This window comes from Bombus flavifrons, chromosome 12 (genome assembly GCF_040668555.2).
Source record: "Bombus flavifrons isolate JBK064 chromosome 12, iyBomFlav1_principal, whole genome shotgun sequence".
Lineage (NCBI taxonomy): Eukaryota > Metazoa > Arthropoda > Insecta > Hymenoptera > Apidae > Bombus > Bombus flavifrons.
In genome coordinates, this window is record NC_138453.1 from 11,035,406 (window position 1) to 11,063,380 (window position 27,975).

General features: G+C 38.3%; 1 protein-coding gene across 5 annotated transcripts in view; it reads left to right on the forward strand.

Annotated features, from left to right (window-relative positions):
- The window catches only part of Pgant9 (polypeptide N-acetylgalactosaminyltransferase 9), a 293,677-nt gene that overhangs the window by 198,857 nt on the left and 66,845 nt on the right, over positions 1-27,975 (forward strand). For all 5 annotated transcript variants that reach the window (XM_069124998.1, XM_069124997.1, XM_069124994.1 and 2 more), the window contains 2 exons: positions 7,018-7,742; positions 10,218-10,416. In XM_069124998.1, coding sequence (XP_068981099.1) covers positions 7,496-7,742; positions 10,218-10,416 — 446 coding nt within the window. In that variant the 5' untranslated portion in view covers positions 7,018-7,495. The remainder of the gene's footprint in view (positions 1-7,017; positions 7,743-10,217; positions 10,417-27,975) is intronic.

Consider the following 27,975-nt stretch of genomic DNA (forward strand, 5'->3'; position numbering starts at 1 on the left):
CGCGACCGAGATGTTATCCTGGGTGTGGCGGTGCAAAGTAACCTAGCGAAACATGGAAGGAACTGCGGCAATAAAAGGAATAGAAAAGAGCGAAATAGAATAAAAAGCTGGGAATACAAACTTTCGAAAATGTAATCTCACGCTTACCGTTCTGGAAATTCACCGGTGAAAATCCTTTTCTTCGCGTGACTGGTTCACCAGCCAGGAACCGGTTGTCGGTGTTTACAAGGAAACGCGGTTAACAGGATCGATTCGATGCAGTTCCTAAAGTTGCGGCTCGCCAGGAGGTGTGTACACGGATCTATGCGAAACGGTGGAGAGAAATGCTGACAATTGTCGTGAAATACAGGCTTATGGAAATAGAGATTGGCAGAACTGATTATTTTGTTGCGAGGGTGAGAAGCGACCTAATTTCACACATTCGGTTCACCGAAGATTTTAGGCGACTGTACTCTTCGTCGAATGCTTAATCTCAGACATTTATTGAATGACAATGCAATAGAATTCGAACTTTGAATTTTCGAAGCATCGAGTTTTCAAACGTTGAAAATAATTCGATATTATTTCGATGGATAATACGATTTTGAAATCGAGCAGTTTTGTAAGTCTCGATATAAGGTTTTGCGAGTAGGATAACAGGCTGATTAGAGTCTAACGCTCTGAAAATGAAATATGATATTTAATACGGTACGATAATACGTAGCACGGTCGTTTGAAATAGGTAATTTCGATTCTGTTGCTATAGGATATTAAATAAATGAATAGTTATGTGATTGAAAATTAACCTACGAGTAACTTTATCACATAATCGCGTACATTTCAATTTACACGCGATTAACTTCAAGCACAAAAACAGACCAGTCAACGTTACCTCCATTACAAATAATTAATTGCTATCACTCCCATGTATTCCCCGTTACATACGCGTAAATTATTATAATCGTGCCGTTTACAATTAACTTAATAACAAAATGCGATAATAATATTCACATGCCGTTAATTTTAGGCTTAACCGATTAAATATCGCGCTATAAATCTATTGAAATTGTCGAGTGTTCAAATGTAAAGTGTTAAAAATGCACAGGAATCTGAAATTTTTAAAATTGTCTTCCAAAAATTCAAATTCCATAGATTAAGATTCTTACAAACTCTCCTAGACTCGAAATCGCATAAACTCATGAAAACGTTTCAGTTTCTTGTAGAAAAACCTAAGGTTCTAAAAAAAAAGATAAGAATTCCCATCCAAGATTTTCCAAACTGTATACTTCGAAAAGATCTATATTTCTTGAAACTAAGCCAATATCGACCACAAACTGTATCGAACGACGATAAACGTTTGGTCCTCAGCATCGCTAGCGCGTTTATTCGGTTCGTTTGGTCAAAATTCCATCGATAAAGCTCAATTTATGAAGAATCGGCCAAGTATCCAACGTATATATCCGCGAACACAATGGTAGCCGATCGAAGTGCAAACGATTGGTCTCCAACCGTGGGATTATTATATTGTCAACAATCGTACGGAACGATTTCTCGTCGCAAGCCACCTCGTTCCTTCGTCCACGGCTGCGACACCCCCATTTTCCGGTAAAATGGAGGGAACCGTTGTGTCTGGAGTAGCCACACGTGTCTGCCAGGGAGGGAAAAGTGTCTGTTAGAAGGAACGAACGACTGCCAGAAACGTACGTGGCGAAGTGGTTCGTTCGGTTTTTAGTGGCCGTTACCATCGACGACACTTCACGCGTCTGAGAAAGAAAGAGAGGAAGGGTTTTTCCACGTGGACGGTTCGAGGAAAATCCTCGATCGATGTAACTGGATAGAAATTGTTTTCTTTTGACTGGCTGGAAATACGCCGTGGATAATGGTCCCTCGGTACGTGGCGTTTCCTGAGTTTTCTGAAGTTCGTGAAGTCTCTGGGTTTGCGATAGAAGAGGATATTGATGTGTGTTTGTGAAAGAAAGGGAGTAAGTGAATTTCCACTGTGTGTATGCATCTCGTGTGTTTTGGACGCCGTTAAAGGAATATACCATAGTTGGGAAAGACTTTGTTCTGAGATAGAGTAAGAGTAATATATGTGTAATGAAGATTACAACTTAATATCGTGAGATGTTCTAAATTGCCTACTATAAATCTAATGGTAATACCACAGTCTGATGTAAACCAACATCGTTGATACGTCAGGAATTACCTGCCTTGCATCACGCACAAGTTCCATTATGATACATTTACTCGAAAATAGTTAACGTTGCTACTTAATCATCTTTTACTGAACCTTCGAAATCTAAATGTAACAATCTACTACTGAGACACGTGGTAGCAATATCTTTAATTCTTCTCGAACGTACTGGATATGGGGAGAACGTACGAGCAAAAGTAAGTAAATATAGAATAAATATAGAAATATAGAATAAATGCTTTTCGCAAGATGCTTTATTTAGCAAAATAAATTTGAAAACGTATCACGCGCGTCTAAATTCAAGATTTATTTTTACACGTACAACTTACTTAGCCAAGTTTAAACATACTTGATAAATTTTCAAACTCGATTTCCTCAGAAATTTTCCATTTATTTTCCCATCTACGATCGCTCTGTACGCAACTGTACTATCAGTTACGTATCACCTTCTATAAACGAATATAGCGTACAAATACTTTCTGTAGCCACTGTATGCAATTGCGCGCTGTATAGCGGTAGATCCTTTTCTATAAAAAACTTCTGCCAATTTCCTGCTCTTCGTCGTATTTCCATCTCCAAAGGAATTCGCTGTACATATTCTATCAGTAAAGCAGCAACAATCACGCCTAGAAATTCCAGAAACATATTCAACCTGTCTTCGTTCACCCGGTCATCCAGATACATCGAGAAGACGCCCATTGCCTTTTCGCAAATCCTTGAAACCGCATCGAACGTGCATACGCATATAGTCGCGGCTCGAAGCGAGCTTTCTTGCGAAGCTTTTCGCTTCGAGGATCTTTCCTTTTCACCGCTCCTCTCAGACCTCACTTTCATCGTCCCGTCGTGTGTAACTATCTCGAATTCTGCGCTCGATCCCCCGATACGATATAGTCGGTCGACGACTACGACGACTTCAGACAATTTCTGAGATTGCGTGCACCGCGAAAGTTTTCCCGGCGAGCCGCAAACACGGCCGCTTATCGCGAACAATTCTGATTCGTGTCGCGATACGCGTCTCCCTGTCTCTCAGCAGGGCTGCGTAACCGCGGCAGAGAGTTTGAAAACAGAGAAAGGAAATGATTACTCTGCGCCGAAATTGCTCTTCAGGCCAGTATCTCGCCGACGATTCTTTGGAATGTAATCGATTTACGACACAGAAGAATATCGTCGCGATTGGAAAATTTGTACAAGGAAAGGGAATTTCATTAACATTGCCAACGTCTATTTTTTACTTGCAACAAGTCGTGATTCTCGTTTGCTTTACGGATACTTAGTTTCTGTGATCCATTAATTAATATGTTGATGTTATTTCAATAAGCTGATAAATCTTCCCACTAGAAGAATCTACCCATTCTTGCCTTTCTTCTTTTTCAATAGAAGAAGTTACGATCTAGTAAGATGTTTTCCTGATTTTAATAACGAGCAATTAACAAATCCAATAAGGTTCAATACCAGAACTATCAAAGCAACTTTTTTTCAAAATTTTTGGTATTAATTTTTGATGTTAAGATTATTTACGTGTAAGAATTCACAAACACAGTATCGACGTGAAATATGGAGGAACCATCGGTCGGATATAATGCTCGATTAAAGAGGATCTATTCCTCCTTGTCGTATAACGCGAAATCGTGTAAGCTCATTGTAACCATGTTCTCCTATGTCTCATAGACGGTTAAAGTAGGTCAGGCTGCTATTCTAATATTTCACATGCGAACGCTAAATCACGTATCGATTAGAGGGATCCGCTGAAGGCAGAGCACGCTTTTCTATCGTCCCGTTCTAATTAAACGTCGCATGCTGTTATGTTCAACACGCGAAATACAATGTGTTCCATTTACACGAAATACGATGAAATTCGTCGATACTACGTAATTTTTCTATTACGTACATTTGCTTGTGTAAAAAACGACGAGAAGAAGGAATGCAAGATAAAAGGACTACTGCGAGTATTAAAGTTTATACGAAAGATCAAAACATTCGCGTGCCATGTCAAAATGAAAGCCAAATTGTCGTCATTCGTACGTGATCATTCAAACTAATTAAATTCCTCGGGGAAATGTCATGGATTTCAATAAAACGACCACATTTCACAGCACAAAGGAATATACTATTATGATTAATTATGATATCCGTCCATTTTCACGATCGATCATTTTCACGATATTTCGGTGATCGAAGAAATATTATATATTTAAATAAATATTCCAAATAGATATCCTAAAATTATAAAATCAATATATCGTAACAAACAAATCTCGTTATACTTTATCGATAAATAATATTTTGATACACAAAACATTGTTTTCCACGAAACTTTCATTCTTCGTTTCTTTGAAATCCTCTCGGAACTCGTCCGATGGTCTTGCAAGATACTTCAAGAACGACCTGGATCCTGATCGCAAAATTATCGCACGATTGCGCCCGCGACACGCATCTGATACGCATTAAACTTGCAAAACCTTGTTAACACGACACTGTATTCGTAGGTGCATCAGGATTCGCGCGCATCCGCTCGTGGGACGCGAGTTGCGTCGTCGCCGAGAAATTCGTAATTCAGTCGTGTGATCACCCGGGCTTGTTTAATTGAAATACGCCAACAAAATTGCCCGTCTCTCGGGCACCCTATGAAGCGGAATTTAATCTCATTGCCGACGCGACTAGTCGCGTATTATCCGCGTAACGAGCCGCGGAATGAAACAATTTCGTTCCACCAAGGTGGAATCGCCTGGGGCTTACACGCCCTTCCGCTGGATTTCGTTTAGGTTTAGACGAGCCTTCGAGCATATTATCGTCTTCTATCGCCTCCAATATTCGATATTAATGGATCGACGGAATAAGTCAGAAGTCTATTTATGATTAAATCGAATCGAATGACTTGGAACACTGATCGATCAACGATCGTATTAGGATGCAATTGGATGAGTCCAAATGGAACTCGGGAACGAATTTCTGTTTCTATTTAGGAACGAAGATCTATTTAGAAACCCCGTTGCTAGCTTATGTAGAAAATGGAAAATAATTACATAACAGAAACTTGAATCGACGTGGTTAGCTATTGAAAACTTAAACGATGGTAATTATTTAATAATACTAAAGTAGAGTAAAAAGTAAATATATAGATTAAAATAAATTAAATAATTAAATCAATTAAAAGTTAGGAGTAGAAAAGTAATCTAGTACTGAATAATTAATCGAATCGGAGAACAATTAATTTCTGAGCTATCCAGTCGGAAAATTAACTTACTCCGTCAGCCACAAGTATTAAGATATCAATTCATTCCACTCGTTAAAAATTCTATCAAAATTTACCTTGTTTAATATCTTAATTATGTTAACGAAATAATACATTTATGATAAAGTAGATAGAAGTTAAAAGGATGTATACTAAACGTTAGTAAATATTCTGATAGCTTTCCGCCAATAATACGCAGAAGAATGTCGTAACACTGTTGTAATTTTCTCGTGCGAGGGAATCGTTTGAAGAGCGTTTTCAAGCTTTGTTGTTGATTAATTAAATTCGTTAAGCTGAATTGGTATACTCTCAAACGCCTGTTGCCATAGTATAATCAAAAGTTTCACCGCAAACGAAATTTCCTTGGATGATTTACTTTGGTTAATGAAATCCCGGCCGGGTGATGTATTACTCAATTACTTCGAGTAAGTTAATTTATGGGTGTATCTCCTCCCACACGTTGCTTTACTACACCGCAAATATGTCTTTAGTAAATATTTCGTGGCGTTCACGGTTTTGTTGTCGTAAATCTTCTTCGATGCGAGACGTTCTATCAAGTCTTTCTAATCTGTCGTCGACCCTATCTCGTCCCTTCGCGAGCCTCGAAAATACAAATTGCTGATTTTTGCGTTAATTAAGGTCGAAAGTTCGTAAGGAAGCAAGTTTCTCCATCAGCCAGATTTTAACTGAATTAATAAAAGTTTCAACGTGAGACGACTGATTAATCGAGTTTGTACTTCTTATCGTGTTCCACTGCGTAACCCTGTTTCGAGAATACTTTATCAATCCCTTGAAACTTGCTATTTTAACGACGCGTCACTGTTAAATCGCTTATCGAATTTGCAGAAAGTACGAAGTGAGAAATCATTGAAATTCACATTAAAATTGGATTTCACCTTGTCGGTAAATTATCTTCCAATTAAATGTAAAAACTTAAATAGTTGTTCAGGTCGATGAGATTTGCTCATTCGCGGTATTTAATTGAAACAGCGGAAATAATTTTTTAATTGTCAATACAATCTCCTTTCCGAACGATATTTTATTCGTATTGCATCGTGAGTAAAGAAAAATTTGTTAAACGATCTAATTTTCAAAGAGATACGTATCTTTCACTTTCTCCGATTTAATCAAGATTATTCATTGCATTATTCTATTTTACACATAGCGAGAGAACGCGAACAATTGCGTGATCGAACGTCTCGTTAAGATTTCTCACGTTAAATGAAGGCAGGGTAACGAAAGGCCGATAATTGTAGAGGGAATCGATTACTAAATAACAGAGGAAAACGGGAAGTTGAACAAAATACCCAGTTCTTTCTCGGAATCGTGTTTTATTTTTTGCTAGACTATTTTATTTGCCAAACATGTTTCCTATTCCATTACCGCCGCCTTCGTTTCCTCCTTAAGATGTCAGACCTATTACGTTTCTATTTCACTGCACGCAGAGAAATCGATATTTCGCACAAGCTTCACCGAATAATAATTGTGGAATTAATATTTCGTCTGAATAATCCGGAACCATTTACAACAAAGATTCACGTTTAAACTATATTTCAGATCGAACCTAAATCTTCCCAATATTCCACTAATTAATTGTTGTTTTATGTTTCAGGTGAAACTATGCGGTGATATCCGAAGGAATCCAACCGGAGAACATACATATCAACTCATATCGTCTCTATCGAACGACCACAAACATCGACCAAACTAACAAAGCATATCAAAGCAAGATGGAGGCTCAGCGATGATTCTGCCTCGTTCAAGGCATATCAAATGTCGATGGAGCGTGATCGACGAAACTCTTCATCATATTTTGTCTTAATTAAACCTTCCTATAAACCTTACACCGAGTTAACAAACAATTAAACCGACCTATCGGAAGAAACCACCCCTTCTCTTCGTAATCAAGAAAACTTGAAAGAAAACAAGATAGAACAGAGTGAGAGGATGTTGCTGAGGTAACGCGACCTCTCGAGCCGGCTGAACAGCGATCTTTAATCGAACCGTGCTCGAACAACGAAGGTATAGCAGGTGAAGAAGAGCTGTGGATAGAGCTAAACAGGCCCAGGTCCATAGGCTGAGAGTCAAGCATGGGTTTCCCCAGGAGGAGATCACTGTGGTTGAAAGTGGCCATTCTAGCCACGGCGGTCTGGGTCACCGTGTGCTTCCTCCTGTACACGGAGGACCGTGCCAACGCGGCTGTACAAGGCTTGGCACCGTCCGGCGTTGCGGCGCCTCAAATGGCCAATGGTTTCGTACCGGCAGCAGCGGCTCTCAGGAAAGAGACGCCGTTCAACGCGCAGCCCAAGGCAAAGGTTCAAGCCGGCCCGGAGCAAGGTAATTAATCGCTTGTTTATGCAAAGATGGGATGGAAAAGAGATTTATTATTATTATTATTAAAAGAGATCAGGGAAAAATAAAGAGTTTAATGGAGTGGAACGTAGGTCGGGGTTTTGTTTAGGAGAGGAATGTTTGGCGAGGAATTTCAAACCTTCAGATTCCTGTTGAGTGTTATAGCGCCATATACGGAAGGTTCCGTCTGGTCAGGTTTACGCCACGATCGACTCAATCGCTATTTTTCAGAAATGAAATTTTAACCTTACGAATATTAGTGCTGCCCACTCAGACCGATTTAACACGAGCAATTTAATGGAGTTGGAATAACGTGTGTTCTTAACTTCTCTTCTACGTGTCTCAAACTACGTGTTCTCGCGACACGACTCGCTCTCTCTCGAACATTCCACAGGGGTGTGCGTTCCATCACCTCGACGCACATTCCCTGGTAGCACTACACCTCGGTTGCCTTCCAAGACTACAATACGCAATGGAAAGGAAGATACAAGGTATTAAGGATACTGAAATAGCGCATTTTTGGCTGAATCTCAATCGTACCTCGGAGAATCTCAGTCATACCTCGGAGAATGCCGATCGTACCTCAGTAGAAATCCAATCATACCTCGGAAGGGTCCAGTTAAATCGCTATCTCTCTGTAGATCTCTTCACGCATCGCGAAACTGTTTAAGTATCGTCATACTCGTCATAAGATAACGTCATACACATACCACTAGTGCGTAAATATCTATCGGTTCTATATCCTTTAGTAATTCTTGACCGAACGCGCGCCCTTTCGCTCGATTCTACAGTTCCTTCGTCAATTCTTCGTTTTCAATGTCTAATATCGTTTATTCCTCTGTTATTACGAATCTTCTCTTCATCTTCGTATAGTTTTGGCAATGCGTAGCGTCCAAACATAAGCATAACAGCATAATTCCTGTTCCTGTCGTTTCTCAAACCTTCTCTTCACAGTTTCTCTCCTTTTTGCCCCGCCTTTCTTCTTACAATCATATTTAAACATACTTATTTTCTTCCTAGACACCTCCTGTCTTCTATCGAATCTTCCATCCACCGTCATCCGCACCAAACTCCATCTGGCTAGTATTACCTCCTTGCGTCGTGAAATTATCGTCGCAAATATAACTCGAGGATAAAAAGAGCTGTATCTTTTCTGGGTCCCTTGGCGGCATTCAGTCGGAACAAAGAACGGCCGACGTACAAAAGGTTGCAACCGGAATTTCGAAAGAGAGCCGAAGGAAAAGATGGGAGGGAGGTTGATGCACGAGGGTAGTTTCACTGCGGCGAAGTTCGTAGCGGCCTGCACGCCGCTCTAAAGCAATTTGTCGTGCTCTTTATTGCCGCATCGCGCACACCGGGGCCTGGCTCGCTCGGCCAGGATGAAATTATTTCCAGGACGAGGGCAAGGCGGCGCGAGGAGAAACTGGGTGAACTCTCGAGCCCCGTACTGCCGCCATTTTACCGATGCCCTGGCTGCCAATATGACGCAGAAAAATAAAAGTCGAGTTTGTGCCGGAAAGCTCTTAGGGAAAGAGACAGCCACGGACTCGAGATACGTTCTGAAAATTCAATTCACACCGTCTTCCGTTTCTTACCCTCGTTTCTGCATCGACCACCCCCTTTGCTCTCGTTTTTGTATTTCCTTCGTTTGCCGTGTGTCGCTGCTCGCGCGAACTGGAAATTGCGCTTGGGCGATGATTTCGTTTCGGAATCGATGGGTGAACGAGACACGAACGAGCCAAGCTAGTACTGCGATAAGTATCGACCACATTTTTTTTCTTTTCTGAGGAATAAATTTGTTTATATATTTAAGGTTGTTAAGGGTTGTTTCATTGTATCGTGGTTTTATTGGTTGCGTTTTTCGTATATCGATTGTCTTTGATTATTTTCATTGGCATCGACCGTCTCCTTGAAGATATTAATGAATCAAGTAATTGTATATCATCGTATTGTATTAAATAACAGATACGTTGCGATACATGTGATTTTCTAGTGTAAAATTTGGATTTCAATGTGCAAGGAAAGTTTAAGTAATTTCCCTCATTAATTGACTAGCGACACTTTCCCCACATCGAGGTAGAAATTTCATGCCGAGAACGCTGTCTGAAATGGACGAATTAATTTATCTTGTTAATGAGCTACAGACAAGTTTCGGAATTATTACTACTCGCAGAGTTATTAGACTCATTTAGAACATGAATCTGCAAGAGTTGGTATTACAATTTCACACGAAAGCCACGCAGAACAAATCAGTATTAATTTCAAAATTTGTAAGACGAAACTTCCTCTTCTACGCTTGTGGGAGCTAAAAATTTTCCGAAGGAAATACGTCGTAGGAATTTTTAGAAAAATGTTAAAACTACAAACCTTTGTTTTGAACCTGTAGTTCGTTCTCATCTCGCTAACGGGAAAAAGTTATTTGCTGAATTATTATTTTACCGTGTTTTCTACGTTTTTCAGGCGGCGGTGTGCTTGTTGCTCCCCGGGAACAAGATCCGAGCGCGCCTGGAGAGATGGGAAGACCCGTAATTTTGCCAACGAATTTGACTGCCGAAACTAAAAAACTCGTCGACGACGGGTGGCTAAACAACGCGTTCAATCAGTACGTTAGCGACCTGATTTCCGTTCATAGAACACTGCCTGACCCCCGGGATCCATGGTGAGTCGAACCATTTTGCATGTTAATTTTCTTCCAACCTTTGCAATATTTTTCGCAACGTGTATTCCATACGTTTGTTAAAACATAAAAAATATTGGAAATTACAGAAAGAAGCGATACCGTGTTTTAGTATATTTCCGAGGATCGTAGTACAATATATTTTACTATCCTCGAGTGAAATTTATTAAAATTGAATTTTTTATGGTGATTTTTAATACTGCGTGTCTTCGTGATATAGAGCAGAGTACATGGTAAGGAAAAAGTTATTCTGTAAATTTCATGGATTTATAGGAATAATATTTTGTAATGGCTCATAAAGTTTGCGACGGTGTACATCCAATAAATACACATATCTCGACGATAACATTTTATTGAAATTAGTCGCATCACATGTTAATAGACTGATAAGGAGATATGTATTTACCAAAGAGGATCTCTTTTATGTTTGTTCATAAGGGTATGAAAAAGATGTAGGGTGTTAATTTGTATTTGAGAAAAGAAGGCTCTTTGAAGATTTAGTTAGATTTCGGTTAGGTAAGGTTTAGTATTTTTAATTCTGGAACGAAACGTTCTTGTGACATCTTAGTGAAGATCTTTTGGAGTCTTCGCTTCTTGCGCTCTCGCTTCTTAAAAGAATTTTCTTTATAGAAAGAATCTCTTGCCATTTAAGAACTTCGTCTTCTGACAATAACAAACAATAACAGAATTGATCCGCTTAAAAGATAATATCGGAGATGCTATAAATATCGAGCTCTAAGACTCCACGTGATCTCGGAAATACGTTCATAATTGTCGCAAACAACGCAATTTTCTCATAATATTAATTTCACCGCGTGGATTTGTTTTTCCATTTCTTAATTCACGCACGACAAGCGTATAATCAGTTGACAGTGACGATAGTGGAAAGACGCAGTAAGATATAAATTCCGAAATTAAATAACAAATTACATCTGATAGAACCTCGAGAAAAATAATCCGATAATGGAATTAACTTGACGACGTATTATTGTTGAATTCTTGGCGGACAAGTCGAGCCAACAGAGTTTTCGTTTCCTTAATATTTCAACGGATCTTAAAATTACAGTCGTATCCCAAAGGGAGCGCGGTGCCAGTCGAGGGAATCTCGGAAAACACGAGATAATTTAGCGCGGACGAACGCAACGGGATTAAAGTTGTTCCTTCGTTATTATTTAATTAAATTAGCCAGCAATACGTTTTAGTTCGAGCTACGTCAGACATCGTATTTTACCATTGCGCAAAGTTTTCTCCTACGCGACGGTCCGAATGAAATACGAAAAGGATTCTCCAAGGTTTTTCGGGGGTTGAATAACGTAATAAAAGGAAAGTACATGTACGTCGCGCCTTATTCGCGTTCCGAGGAAAAGAGGGCAGCCTTCTCCTGCCCATTTGTATGTTTCGAGACGTCCTCGTAACGAGACGTTATTGCAACTTCTTGTTAACAAATTGCGAGAATTACTTATTCGTTGGCGCGTGGAAAGCATTTTCAGAGACGCAGCTGAACGAACAACATAGATTGCAAGTTTAAGTGAATCGTAATTGTAATTTGCTGACTAATTTGTCGCATAGAAGCGCGTAATGAGACGATAACCGAGACGAATGATTATTTGGAGATTCAATTGAACGCGATCCTAAGCAAGATTTATTTTATTAGATGCTAAATTAATTTGTAAGACGAACCGCACAGTTTAAAAAGAGCCGAGTTTTTATTTCCAAAATTAGTATAAAACGCGTAGAAATCACTTATCTCCGTCTCTTTGATGCGAAAAAGCCACTGTAAAATACAATCTGATAGATAATAAACTAACACAAGATCTATTAAATTACTCGAATGACATCTTAGAAATTAAAAGAGAAAGAAATCCGAGAAAAGGAAATAAAAGATAGAGAAGGGAGGTTTAGACGTGTATCTATAGCGAAACAGTTCCCATTCCATAATATCGAGGCGTCAATCGGCGAACAGGAAACGTCCCCGTGGCACGTGAGATCCGTACATCACAGTCGGAAAGGTATAGAATCCTCTATATCGAGATTTGACGAAACATCAAAAACCACCGGGCGATTTATCGCTTTCGAAGTGGATTCCACGAAGCGTCGTGTGGGATCGTTCTTCATAATTCCGCCATAAATCTCGTAGCTCGACCGGACGATTTATTTTGCAAAGTAGGGAGCCTACTGGGTACGTAGGTTTATCTGCGCGACGATCAGAACCGGTGGGGTCCCCTACCGAAATATGTTCCGCGGCGATCGTAAATTCTCGGTAAAAGTTGGGTGGCTCGTGGCGGTGCTCGCAGGCGGCGGCGAATTAACTCCATGAATATTAATTACAATTTACATGATATTAACCGACATTATCAGGACACGTGGGCGAAGTTCGCGAACGGCCATTGGCGCAGGACACCGTTGCCTCAAACTAAGCCAAACGGTTTCAAAGAGAAGTAACGAAGAGAGTACGCTGCTGTCGGCGAACAGGTGGCCCTGATTTGCAGCCCGTTGCATACCGTTAAGCCAATCGACGGTCGCGCTAATGTTCCACCTCGATTAGCGAGTCGATGAAATTTTGACGAAGTCAAGTTTTTTGGATGGAGACCGTGAAGTGCTAGAACGTGGTTTTTGGAGTGTAATATGGGATGGGAAGTTGGAAGCGTGCGGTGAAACGAGGGTAGATACGGTGTTCTGTGTTTTATGAGACTGAGCGTTCGCGTGGGTTAGGGTACATAATGTAGCAAGGGATTTTCACAGCAACATTTTGCTTGTTCTCTTTTTGGGTTAGGACACGAAGGAAACGCGTTTTATTTTTAAACGAAGAATTTCGCGGTTTAAATGTTTCAAAGTTGCTGAATGAAAAAATTGAAAATTAGAGGATTCAGGGATTGTAAGATTCGAGTGACTGAAAATTAATAAATTTAGAGATTTGCGAGTCGGAAGATTAGAAAATTTGGAAGCGTGATAATTTAAAAATTTGCATGCTCTCCCTTATCACTCGTCGATACTTTCTACCTAGCGAAATGTATTCAGCCTCGATCTCGATTAATGAACAAATTCACCTGAAAAGGTCCCGTTTCCGCGACCGCACGATTCGTGAATATTCAATCAGCTAGCTACCGACATATTCATTAAGTCACAGGAAGAGAAAGTTTATCTGTAACAGATCGTTTAATTGATTTCACGGCTCGGCTAAGGCTCAAAGACGAATCCCCGCTTCGTCACCGGGACACGGGTTTATCGCTGCTCCTCCAGCAACTCCCTCAATTATGCAAAACAAACTCGAAAGGGTCTTTTCGTAAATAAAACGTACGAGTGTTCGGAAAAGGAGCGGCGACGAAGCCTTAAAAATCGATACGAGTGACTTTCCATCGTGGAATAGTCAGTTTCCCGAGAAATCTTCGAATATTTGAAGAAAAATGGAAAGGTGGAGAAATTTTTTTATTGGTGAGCTCGCGTCTACGATTTGCAGTTACTCGCATAATCGATCGAGCATCATTAAGAGCAGAATAGCTTTTTTAGTTTCTTTCTGAAAAGTTAGAAGGATTAGTTTACTAGATAACGCGAGAGATATTTTTAAAACTTTTTCATTCATCATTTTGCAACTTGTAACTTGTCGAAAGAACTCAAGCCGTTTCTTTCAATTTTAAAAAAGATACTCTGTTTTAAAGAGTGTTTGATCACTTATGTAGAAAACTGTATATGTCCGTGGCGACATTAAATTAAATTAAAAATTAATAAAGCGGAATCGGTATGGTAATCGGAATAATACTTCATTTCCATAGTGTAACAAACAAATTCAATAAATTTAATAGCATAATTACGTTCATAATTAACGCAATAGTGAACTATGAAAGAAACGCCACATCGGAAATTTAAAATTTAAATCCAATAAACATTTCTACTGTGTAGGGACTTCGTTTATATAAATACAGAATGCAAGCATTCTTCGAACCAGTTACCGCAAAAACAAGTGGAGGAATTCACGCAGAAACGAACAACGGACAAAAACTCGAAACCGACATACCATAGTTAATTACGTGATATCTATACAAACTCGTTTCATGGCCGCGACTGTTTTGAATTTCAATATACGTTTCGACGTAGCGTGGAATAAACGCGAGTTCGTCTAGAAAATTGCGAATTTCCGTACCACTCGTTCCATCTTCTCGCGTCGTTCTTTCGTTCTGTATCTCTCTCTCTCTCTCTCTCTCTCTTTTCTCCTTCTTTTTTTTTTTTTTTAATTTCAATTACATCGTGCCAAGGGAACAGCGGTTGCCGCAGTACAGTAGAAATATGCGAGGTGGCCAGAAAGAAACATGGAATTTTCTGCTGAAAAAGACCAAACCGCGAATCGTCACGAGAGGATGAGTTCAAATGAAATTACGATTTATTTCTTCTTATTTTCTTAACTCCTCTTTCTTTCCTTAGCCAATTAATATCGTTCGATAGACGCATAGAAAACGTAGATGTTCGTTGGTATTATTCGATTACAATGGAGTACAAGGCGCGAAACTTTCATTGAAATTGCACCGTGAAATAATTGATTCGAAGTCGTGCTTAATTTAATCAGACACTTTCTCGAGATCTTCTACTAATTAATGCAATCATAATTGATAGGAGATAAGCGAAGTTTTTGCGGAGTGGGAGCTTTTACAAGATTAACCTTTTCTTTCAATACCTAATAACGAAGAATTGAAATCTGTTTCGTGCTTCGCGTACATAGGGGCATCGTGTTCTTTTGCTTGTTTCAATTATACACCATCGTACGATTCTACGTCTTTGTCGTATTAGATTTCTCAAATTTTCCGAGGCGTAAAGAGAGAAGGAAGGTTTAGATATTGCGACTGTAAAAGTAAAATTTTTATTGTATCTGTCTATCGTAAAACTCGAAGCTTTCAAACTTTTTCTGAATTTTTCCCTCGAAAGCTTAAACCTTCTTCAATCTTCAAATAGCCTTGCATCAGCATAAAAGTGTAATATTCACTACCTTTACGTTATAATCAAAGTTAGGATTATATTCATCGTTTACGCGATGCGACAACCGAAAGCAATCTTCTTCACTCGAGTTTCATAACGTTTACCACTCTCGGAATTGTTTATTACTGCAGCCATGTGATAGGATCGCGTAGAGCTTGCCATGCAGACTTTCTCTCTTGAATGACAAGTTGCTCGTCCCATTACAAACATCTCTCTCTTTCTCTCTGCCTTCTTCTTTCTTTCTAAGGTCGACTCGCGCCTCTTTACCTTGCGACGTCGCAACGAGAAAAGAAAATTGGCAATGATACACGCGGATTTAGTCAGAGACGGACTGAACGGAAAGAAAGAGATGGCTGACTCGGTTAACGAGAAGTTATGAACACGACTCGTCCAGCAGTAATTTCGCCATTGCTAAGAACAGTTTTTATTGTTCGTACCGTAATTCTCGAGTCTGATACGCGAGGACCTATGTACTTCGCGTTCCACTGTTGCAAGTTATCGTTGCGAAGCGGTTGTTAGCGTTGTTTAATGCAGGCAGATGATCCTTCTTCCACTCTCCATTTTGCGACATTAAGCCAATAATTCCGTCAAGACACCAGCTTTATGCGCAATTTTCTGCTGCCCTGTTCGAGAGTCGCTTTCATTGCGGTTGTAAAAGTTTAAATGGATAAAAAGGGAACCGAGTTCGAGAGAAAAATGTAATATCCTTTACGCTTCGCGAATATAAAAAAAAAAATATTAAGAATATCAATTACGCGGATTAATGTATTCACGTAACAACTCAACTAACATTGTTCGTTTCTCGCAAAACATCTTACTGTAATGCAAACATCTTAATCTAAATTGTTCTCAGCTAGGGGAGAGTCTGTTCATTCGACGCATGCCCAGTGTTTAGAACATTGAAAGCCTTTGCGGCCTCTCTCTCGATCATTTTATTTTCCAGGGGTAACTTCAAAGTAGCATTCATGTGGCTTCTGGCCATTTCTCTTCTTTCTGCTTTGAAATTTTAGATATTTTCCTGTGGAAAAGCTAAGAGAAAAATTAAATGAACCTCTCCTAATTTAATTGCAGTTGTCGATAGATTGAACTAAAAGGTAAAAACAATCTGATCTGTAATGATCGACGACTTTTATTAGTCGGTACTGGGCGACAAGCACGTGGAAACGTTTCGGATTACAATATATACAATAATATACGAAGGAAGTTGCGCAAGTGGATTGGTAATTACTCTTAATAGACTAGAATACACAATAGAGAGAAATCATTTCCTTATCCGAAGAACAAAATCTAGAAAAGAACTTTTTTCGTTCGGAATATCAACGTGTACGTTTTTGAACAGAACAGCGTACGTGTCAGAACAGCGAAAACAATGGAATAAATAGCATGGTTTCGAAATATGTTACGCAGAATTGTTATATTTGTTTGTTTATTCAAATAAAATGCTAATATCTGGTTTAAAAAAGCAACAACAAATTTTGGTTGGCATTATATTCCAGTTGCTACTATACAATTGTCCTCTGTATATATTTCTCCTGTTTCTCTTCAATGTATTGTTCTGTTCTTGCTAACTGCATATTCATTAGAAAAGAAAGTACACGAAAAGAAAAAAGTAAACGAGCTGCATTGCATAGTAGAAAACGCAGCGAACGATAATATGTTTCAAAGTTACACGTGTTTTTCAACGGTTGGATCAGCTCTGACGACGCTGTTTTCATTCGAGAGCATGTACGATCGTACGCAAACTAAATAAACTGTGCGTCGGCCGCTTGGTAATTGAAAAATATCGGCGTCTCGACGTTTCGTGGGCCGGAAATCGGCCGGTTGCAGGCTGCCAGCTCTGCCGCATACTTTTTCATTACGCTTTTTCCACCTATCCCCTGGTATACGTCTCGCCGGGACTAAATTACGTGCACGGCCGGTTGCTCGTTGCCGAGAACAAAAGGAGGATCTCACAAATGGTAGGAGATGGCCGCTGCCGGACTGGAGAAACCCAGAAATAAATAATTGAGTAGGTTATTTAAGAGCGACCTGTGAGGAGGTGAGTTTTTCTTGACTCTACAAGGTGGAAGACCGAGTGTCCTCGAGGCTCCTCGATCCTCGGACGTGAGACTCTTCCTTCCTCGTTTTCTCCAAATTATTTTTCTTCTTTTGCCTTTCGATGAAAACAGTTGAATGTAAACGTGTGTAGTAAGGATATATACTGACATAGTAATGTCGTAATATTGTGCAAAATTCTTATAAAAATTCCAAAGAGGTTAGAAAACGTACGTCTAACTTTAAAACATATAAAAAACTTATGTACATGTGTTACAAATATAATTTATAGGAAGACTTTTTATATCGTAAAGTTAATTGAATCGGGGTACTTTCGTTGTGCAGGTAATGAGATGGTAATCGATCTCGTTGAAAGTAGTTGGGAATCAATTTTCATGACGTTCTAAATTTTACTTTCGATATTTTGCAGACACGCAGTGCCTTTATTTGTGTATTTTTGTAGAAATCTTTTGAAACATAGTAATAGATAAGGAAGAATGTTATAACATGTAAAAGGAACTATACATCTCTCTTCTCTTTCATTCTCCAGCATCTTCGCTAATTTATTTCCGCTTTATTATCCTTTGATCGCGAATAATAAGCGATGTAAATGAAGTCGAAGATTAGCAACGTTGAATTCGTTACTTTGAGGTCATCGTTTGCGTTCGTTCTGCACACGCGAGTTATTGCACTTTAAAAAGGCACGCTTTTGGTAAAGATAGCTGGAGCAAAATGCTGAAATGTACATATATTGCCGAGATAATGAGTTACTCGGAAAATAGAAAAGCAATTTTAGTCGGCAGCCGGTCGAAGAGAAACCAGTCACGACCGGAAGAAATAAGTCGGCGAGGAGACCAAATCGCTCTCGTATGCAAAACGATAGATCGAAGCCCGTTTCCCTGACCGGCTGTCATTTAATATATCGCTGACTCTGACCGTGTCGGGTCTCCTTTCTGAATCGAGTTCCTTTGCCAGAACTCTATCAAAGGAAATGTTTTCCGGTTACATTTTCTTTCACAAACTTTTTTACTCCTTAAGCATTTGTTAAGCGTTATAATAAAATGAAGCGTGTAGATTAACGTGCTAACGTGATCAACGCTCAATATACGTATAACGAGCAGGAATTCGAAGGTAGAAAACAGAAACTGGGGAAGGGTAAGTTCTAATAATTTGTTTATTTCGGCTCCTTAGAATCGAAGTTTTAGTAATATCGAACGATTAAGTAATTTTAATTTAGCAGAACGATATGTAAAAGAAAGTGAAAAGTCAGTGATGTTTCAGACCAGATTTTGGGAATCGAAGCTACTCGAAATCAACAACTTTGCTTGTAAAAATTGCAGGTACGTAACTTCAAGTTCGAAATTTATCGATTTTTTTTTTCAAATTTATTTGAGTTTTACGATTAATTAAATAGTTTTACGATTAATTCCAGAAGAGTTTCATCTATCAAAGCGTTCGATTTAACGAACGATTGTACGCTATCGTAGAGACGTTGACAGGTATCCCAGAATCTTCTCAGATTTTTTCAAATGCAGAACAACCTCTTAGAGTCTAGAACAAGGCATTCGACACAACGGCAACTGGGCAAAACGAAATCAAAGTTTACGATGTAGCGTAGGATTCTTCGAACGAGAAACGGCTACGTGGAATATCGGTCCGAAAGATATTATCTTTGGAATGCGGGGTACAATATTCGAACGAGCGAGCAAGCACGGCAAAGATGAGACCCATCCGTTTGAACGTTGAACGAACATTCAAACAGGGTGGCTCTAAATAAAGCAAAAGCTGAAACGCACAAACGGCGCGGAATTATTTGCGAGGAGCAATCGCGACTCTCGGTTCTCAATCGAGACACAGCGTGGCAAACTCAAACACACAGTTATATCGAATGGAGTGTACTTTTGTTGAGCATCGATTCGCGAAGCTCGAATTTTCATTGCGCGAAATGACAGCCGTAATTTAATTCTTGGACGAATCGAAAACTGTGTACAAATAACCAATAAATCTTAATCTGCGTTCTGCGAGTTCATTCGGTTTTGGTATTGATATTATGAGAGTTTATGGAGATGTCGAGTTTCTGTGAAATTTTAAAAATGACGAAGAAGTAAGGCGTGGAAAGTACATTTTTGACAGGAAGAAAGTATGAGGAAATTTCGAAAAATTCTTGATGAAAGTTTGAGAACATGTTGGTGACGATAGGAGCGAAGTTTGAAAAGAGTTTGGAAATATGTGGACAAGTTTGGTAAAGGTGTAAGCAAAATTTGTGAGACCTTTGTAACAGTTTCGAAGTATTATAGGTAGGTGATAGAAAAAAGATCTAGAAACTGTAGAAAAGTTTGTTGGAATATTAGGATTTGGAAAAAGTCTACGAGAAGGGGGAGTTTAAAGACAAAGGAATTTTAGAAAAGTTCCCAAAGTTTCCATAACTTCAAAAATAGTTGCAGGAAGCTTCGAAAGAGATTCGAAATTCACTTGAACTGAAAAAATTATTTTCATGTTCTGAATAAATTACACTCGTTAAACAGTTCTACGTATATGTAATTTAATCAACAGTAGATGTCGATTGATAAACACGATCGGAAGTAAATTTATTCATTATCATACGTATTATTTAATAATTCATTATAGCCTCAATTTTATCTCTGTTTTGTAGTTTATTTTGTAAAATTAATTTAATAAGCTGCCTTCGTAAATTCCATATGGCCCGCCGTAATTGGACGGAGGACGATCTTGCATCAGTTTAAAATTGCTGGAATTGGTGTGTTTTAATCCTTCGGTTTATGCAGAAATATAACGTAATCAATCTCGTCAAGAACGCGTTTATCAATACCTTTCATTTACATTTGCTGTTTAATAAAATTAAATTTGCGATCATGTTTTAAATTACTTATCTTTACTCGAATATCATATTGATTATACAATACATGTTTCTGGATATGGAAATAAGAGGAAAGATAACAAGAATATAATTTTCTAACATGGCAATGGAATCAACAACAGACGTTCGAATAGAATTTGAGAAACTTCTAAGATAACAATTAAATAACTTGAAAATATTTGACACGACAAATAGTTAAACATCGAGCATCGTTAATGATAAAACATCTAATTCGTTATATCTTAACTATTATGTTCGTAATACCACGAACTAAGTATCAGACGTAAAAATTTTCTCAAAGCACGCTGTCAAGCTACAAAGGGCGAGAGACAGCGAACCTCCATCCTGAGGAGAAGCTTTCGAACAGTTGGTGGCCGGAAGAAATAAGTTGGCATGGCGGCCAAATCGCGCCGCGAATGCATAACGATCGCCGCGTGCGTCCCATTGTATGCAGCATGGAAATCCATTCGCTGGGTCCTATTGTAGCTCATTCTACTTCCTCCGGGTCCCTGGTCCCTTCTGTCTAGAATAGTCTAGATGTTTGCCAACGCTCGTGAAAATGGCCACTGCGTTCCGTATCTGTGAAGATATATTCATCCTCGAATAGAGTCCACGCGAGAGTCTACTCTGAAAACCAGAAATCCGGTAGTCACCGTCCTTTCTGACCCTCCTTTCTCTGAATAAGTTTTGGCGATCCTAATGACTCGTTTTTGACACTCGAATCGATCCGTCACTGTTGAACTCGAAAGAAAAATCTGATTCGCTATTGAATCGAAGAGAAAATTTTTTAATTTTTTCTTCAAGGAAGGATAAGGGTTGGTTTGATAATTATAATTAATCTACGAAGGGTCCGACGGTTGGTTCATTGAGTCCTTTGGATTTTACAACGGATTATTAAGTTACGATATCATACGAAAGACTTATAAAATTGCTGGGAAATTTCAGATTCTCTGAAACGACGTCACTTACAAAGGTATTTTATTCTTATTGCATTTTCTTATTTTGTTTCATTCCTGATTCCCTTTATTCTTGAATTGTCTTCTCGTGAAACTTTCCATCAAGAGGATTATCCCTTTCGAAATTGTAAATCCTCTTAAGCACTCGAGTTATTCATAAAACCTACAGATGTCCGAGCATTAAGGAACGAAGGAATCGATAAAGCATTGTTCTTTCAACTTCTAAGTTGTTTCATTAAAATCAGAATTTTTTACCGAACAAAGATCTCGAGTCACTTCCTGTTTTACAATATTCTCGATGTGGTAATCGTCGATTTAAAAATTCCAACTTCAGAAACGTCTTACACTTCTCGAAATCACCTGCAATTACAAATATGAATAGTTTCATAATTTCTATTTCTTCTTACAATTATTTCTGCTCATTTCGTCTGAAATTTCGTCGATCTGAACTCACAACGTGACTTTATCTTGTTTAATTTATCGGTTTGACGATGCAACAAAAGTTTCTAACAAGTACAATTCGTAAGCATCTCCATGTTTACGAATCTGCAAAGATTTATCTTGCAGTCTTCGACGTAACGTAGCGTAAATATTAATTACGCTAGTTTCGCACGCACCGCGGCTTACACTATGCGGAACTATGTATTACCTATGGTAGGCGGGTCGATGCTGGAAGCACGGCTTGCAAGTGAAGTGGAAGCATGCAGCGAGCTCTAGCTTGCATCTGTATTTACGTAGCTTTTATCGGGTCGCTGGACGAACCTCGCTTAAAAACCAGAGTAAAGTCTGTTATGAACATCGATCTCGACCTCTTCCCTCCTTCGATTCGTTCCCAATCTGGAAATGTAAAGCGGTTAACGAGTGAAACTTCTCTGGATAGATTTTCCACGATCTGGAAAATATACAATTTACGTGATGTATAAAATGACTTAAAGTTACCATCAATTTTTATAATCTTATCATTCAAATCGCCAAGAAATTTACAAAAAATTCTAAAAAAGATTGTGAATTAATCTCGTATTCTTTTCGATAATAATTCCGATAATAATATTAAATAATTCAGTAGTAAAAATATTCAATATTTTTACGTATAATTTCATATTTGTGAAACAAAAACGATGCATTTGAATGTGTAACGAAACTAACTGGCTAAGTAGCAAATCCTGAAATGTTACGACAATAGAGGCATCGAAGCACTTAATTCTAAAATGTCAGTACTGTCAGACGGATGTTCGCAATTTTCTCTGGAACAAGGGTGAAAGAATAATTGGAAATAATTCATTCCATTGGTGTTTCTATTTAAATGAATCGTAGGCAGAATTCTATCGGCGGAAATTAGATTTCCGGAGGCAATGAGGGATAGAAAGTTTGTCAGAGAAATGGAAACTACTCGACATCGATTTCATTACGATTCTTTCTGCTGACCCAGGAAGATTTCACGGACCGAACCTTGATACTGTTATTTGGAAACTTGTTACGGTTCGATCTTGTATTGGCCATCTCTTATTACATGTACTTTCCCTCCAAAGTGAACTACCGTATCGGAATCGAACAAAATTGGTTTTTCGTTAATTCGGATACAATTTTTTTTCTCTCGAAACTAATAACTCGTTTGCCTTGTGTTACACGATTTTTACATTTTACAGTTATTTACACTTCAAATTTCCATTAATTTGTCACTTTAGTAGTGCAATAAATATTTTTACTCGAATACTTTTTATAGTTATCGACTAGATCTAGAAATGTCGAAATATATCGCCTGAGATTTCCTTTTTTGAAAAAGTTAAAACTTTTTATTTCACGAAGGATTTAATATAAATTCTGAAAAGAAAAATTATGTTTTAATCAGTTTTAATCGTTTTGACATTTAAATACCAGAATTTTACTGCACGATGCTCTTCCAAAACCTGTTTGTTCAAATCCATCATACATTTCCTACCCCATACAATATACGAGGATTTAGTATAGCAAAGCTAGTGGGCAGGTTGGCAATCGTAAAATTCGTACAAATAGTAGATGGACTGAAATTTCCGGGAACCGCGCCATTTCGTACTTGAAGAATTGGCGCGCGAGTACACCACGCGAGACAAATACGCGAAAAAATTAGCGTTCTCGTTAACGTGTTGTTTAGTATACATGCCGTTACACGTACAACGTGTAATCTATTCTCTATGGTTCATTTACTTCTCTGACACAATTGTTCCATCGCAACTGGTAGATTTATAAGGCTGATTTCCACGAGGTTAGTTTTTGGGGATTGGAATTTTCATCATGTTCATCATTTCGTCCGCTGTATTTCACATTGTGATTTCAGGCGATATTTCATCGAGTTTTTTTCTAGTAATTTCGTTGATTGGAGACAAATGGGACTACGTTTGTTAATCGAATCATTCTTTATTGCTTTTTCGTCATAGAATCGGACCGTGTTTTTTTATTTATAGAATATAGCACTAGTTATTTTATGTTTTGGAAATATTGATATTGATTTCGTGATTTATTAATAATACGGTTCGTTTCTGACTAAATACCAGGATACAGTAACTAAAAATAAACCTAACTGAAGCTGAACTCTAGTGGATAACCTACAACGTGATATTCCAAATTGGGAATCGGAAAAATTATAATTAGACGAACTCTTTTTTTCATGCGAAATTAGGTGCTTTATGCATAATTTTAAGTCACAGAGAAATCTAATCAAGTAATCGTACTCCAATAAGTCGATGCGTGTCTCTGCATTTAATTAAAAAAAACATATCCATGAAAGCTGGCGTTGTCTGACCAACGCCGAGCTTATCTACTGCGCGGAAATCCTACCCCGTTTATTTCTCGTATGTTGCAGTTCAATCACTTTAAGCTCGTGTAAGCTGCTTTTGTATTTCCTGTTACTCGTTCGCTGTGGGTTTACCATGCACAAAATTGAGCTGACTTACAGTCGATTTCATGTAAACGCATAAATATAAACCGCAAACTGGTTCCGTGCAATCCTGTTTGAAAAATGGCTCGCGTTTGATTTCGTGCGGCAAATGGAATCTCGTTGAACCGTGTTTCAGGCTGAACGCTTTGAAACTTGATTCTCGATTAGATTCTGTTTTGTCGTTGGCGCGGACATTGCCAAAAAATTTACGAATCTCGTAAGCTCATAACATGCGAGATACCTTTAAAATTATATCTGCAGTTTTATGAACGAAACGTAAAATGAAGAATGGAAATTTCAATTAAAAATCTAAATTTAATAGTTAATTATGGAAATTATCTTACTAGCTGTACGCAACAAAGTTTTAGCGATTCCTTTTTTCTGCAAATTTCTTTTATTTATGCATATTCCATATATGCATTACTGTTTGTCGAGATTCTGATTCCGCTGCCAAGAAATCATATCGATACATTTTCGTATTTCTGCAACGTTCCAAAGGTGCTGCCCGACTAGAGAATGCTTATCAATAACCGGAATAAGTGATAATTTTTCGGTGTCAATTCTGCAGAGTACTCCGCGTGTGGAAGAACTTCCCAGCGATAGCGTTGTCGTCATCATTCGTCGTTCTTACTCTTTTTTTCGCGCGGTTATTGTGACCAATCGAATCATAAAGTTGACGTTTCAGATAAATCACTACCACCCAAACAGTCGCACAAAACGGTGAGATAAAAAGTAATTATATAGGAACGCTTGTGAAAAACACTAAAACTTTCGCATACGCCTAATATATTATCTAGAAATGTTCAGAAACATTTGATTGAACTCGTGCAACTATGTTTTCTTTAATTGGCTACTTAAAGTTCCACGAATCGTTACGTATAATATGTTAGAGCAATTCAATTGAAATTATCGAGCGTATTTCATAATTTTTGGGCAAAGTTTGTCGAGTAAAAGTTAAAACTTAGATAGAAGTTTTTCTCGAAAATGTATCTTACGTATGCACTGATTAGTACGTCCACCTTAAATTTGTGGCAGAGTATTAATTCGTCGTTTGCCGTGGAAAAGGCAAAGTATGCAGTAATTATTCAGAAAAAGTCGGAGAACTCATTTACGAGTTGCGAGTCTCATTTGCTGACCTCTCTCACAGCCCATTTCCACTTTGCTTAGTTTCTGGCGGAGTCGATCTGGTCAGAGTCACTTTTTACATCTGCTTGAATTACTTCGCCGCGTTAACTTGCGCTGGGACGCGCCTCCCTCGTTACGCTTGCATAACTTCGCCCTTTTCGCGCGAAATTTGTTTGCTTGTTACTTTTGATTTATCCCTGGACAAGGGGATTGTTGGAGCGTCCAAACGAAACGCGATCTTTTGCACGTTAGATCACTTTTCAGAGTATTATTACGACCGAGAATTTTGAACGCCCAACTGTTTCTAGAATAAAATTTTTTTTTAAGGTTTAAAAAGTCGAGACGCAATTTTCTAGAATGAACGATTTTTAGATGTCGAAAGCAAAGTCGCTCTATCGAAGAATTACGGCGAGTTACAGTTTCAATTTTATAACGAGTAAGCATTCGTTCATGTACTAATTAAGTTGCGAACAACTTTCGTGGATTCCAACAGGTATACAAAATTAATCAGAACTTAGTTACCATAAAGTAGTTGAAATACGTGCTGATGTTTTACAACTATCCTGTAATTACGCTTTGAGATCGTTAGAAAATTGATATACTTCGTTAATAACTTCCACGAACATCGTGTGAGAAAGTCTATTCTTTTTCATTAATTTAAAGTTCAAACGGCAATGTGATATTTTCATTAAAATTCAGGTAACAGTATGAAGTAGATAATTCGCGAATAAGAAAGAAGCAAAACAAACGGAGATATAATATTCAAGCGAAGACGAAATTTATTTGCGGCTTTAATGCCTTCGATCCAAGTCACAAGGCTGATGCACTCTTTCGAGCAGGTTCCGGATGCATAATGCATCCGATCCATCCTAAATCTTCTTCAATAGCGCAGCATTATTCGGCTCTAACGAACCAGTTCACCTTAATCCTCGTTACCAGCGTGGATTAAGTTAAGTGAAAGCGTCTTATCACGTTAACGATGATCGACGTTCAGAATCTTATGTCTGGATCGCTAAGTAGAGTTCTACGTATGGCGTGGATCGTTCTTTTACGAAGAAACTCAGAGTGACAGCAAATTAACTATCGAGAATGTCTATAGAAGTTTATAGTTTGTAGCGTACTTTGACAGAAGGTTGCCCTATAAAAGATTGGTAAGTGATACGTCGATGATGTCGTGTTTGAAGTCTCGCTTGCACCTTAAAAATAATTATTAATTATATGGATAAGTATATAAAGTAAATTTGAGATTGAAACGTTTTTTATTTTCTTTAAAAAATGTTACAATAAGATTCGTATTTTTTCGAGTGAATCGTGGAAACGAATTCTTCAACGATGGTAACTCGATATAAATTTCCATTGCAATTTAGTTGACAAGCTTGGAAACTTGTCAGCCTGTTTTCGAGAAATTACTCGACGCGGCTGAATGTCGACTTCCTTATAAGTTAAACCTAAAACACGCTGAGTGTCTGATTTGCAGCGTTCCCCAACTTGCAGTTCTGAAGTTTCGTAGTTGCGTGTCTTTAGTTGTACTTAAGATAACGTGGAATTTTCATGCGGCGAGCAGACCTGTGAAATGTTCATTTCAGAAAATCTAATAAAGGCACAAGTTTCTTCGCCGATCTCTTCGTTGGAAATTTTTCTACCTATAACCAGGAACGTTTCCTATAAAAAGTATTTCTATCATTCTCTGATTTTAAATATTCCTCGTACTCTGAACAATTTTTATTTTCCTTTCCTTCGAATTTCTGTACCAAGTGAAACAATAACAAGCTGTAGAGTCACTTTTAGAAAAATCCAGCGTTCGAGTATCTTCGCTTCTTCTAAATTTTCTAACGCGCATCAATTGGAAAAACTCGATACGTGCAATTGAATTTAGAAAATGTCCGAGGACTTCTTCGTACTTCCTTCGTTCCTCTCGATAAGGCTACTCGATTTTACTGATCGCAGACTGCTTCGAGTCGATCCGCATCGAGATGAGAATCCTCACGAGACAGGGAAGATCGAGGATCCCAGCAAGGAGCAGAGTCTGTTAGTGGAGAGGTAAGAGGGACTACTGACGAGGGTAGTTGCTATCGTCGTGATCGAATACTTTGACGTTTCGAAGCAGGATTTGTGGCCGATGAAATTATACCATGAAACTATACCACTCGATGGTACGATATTACCCTAACTTTTGTCACTTCTGAAGGAAATTGTGTAGGGTGTTTCCTTTTTGTGAGAGGGTTGTTTTCTCTACGCTTGACTTCTGAAGACTATCATTTAATGACTCTCGAAAATAGTGATCTATAGATTTTCAAAATATCGGGATTCGTGCAAATCGGAGTTTCTTGCAAAAGATAGAATAAAGTTTAGACTAAAGGCAGAGCAAAATTTATGTTACAATGAAAAATTAACTTAAGATTGAGGCTTGGCGTAAAAATATAATTAGCAATGACACATTTCTCCTCGTTCTAGATTCAATTCAGTCATTTAAGTTCACGATATTCAATTCGCTACCACGTGCATTAATAAGATCATTAAAACAAGTCCTGGTAGCAATACTTAATTAAATGTCGATTACTACATATCCATAGCTACTAGAAAGACTGGTTATTATTATTATTATTATTATTATCATAGCTATTATTTTAACAAGTTGATTTACCTCGAGGCTGTTGATTTTCGATCAC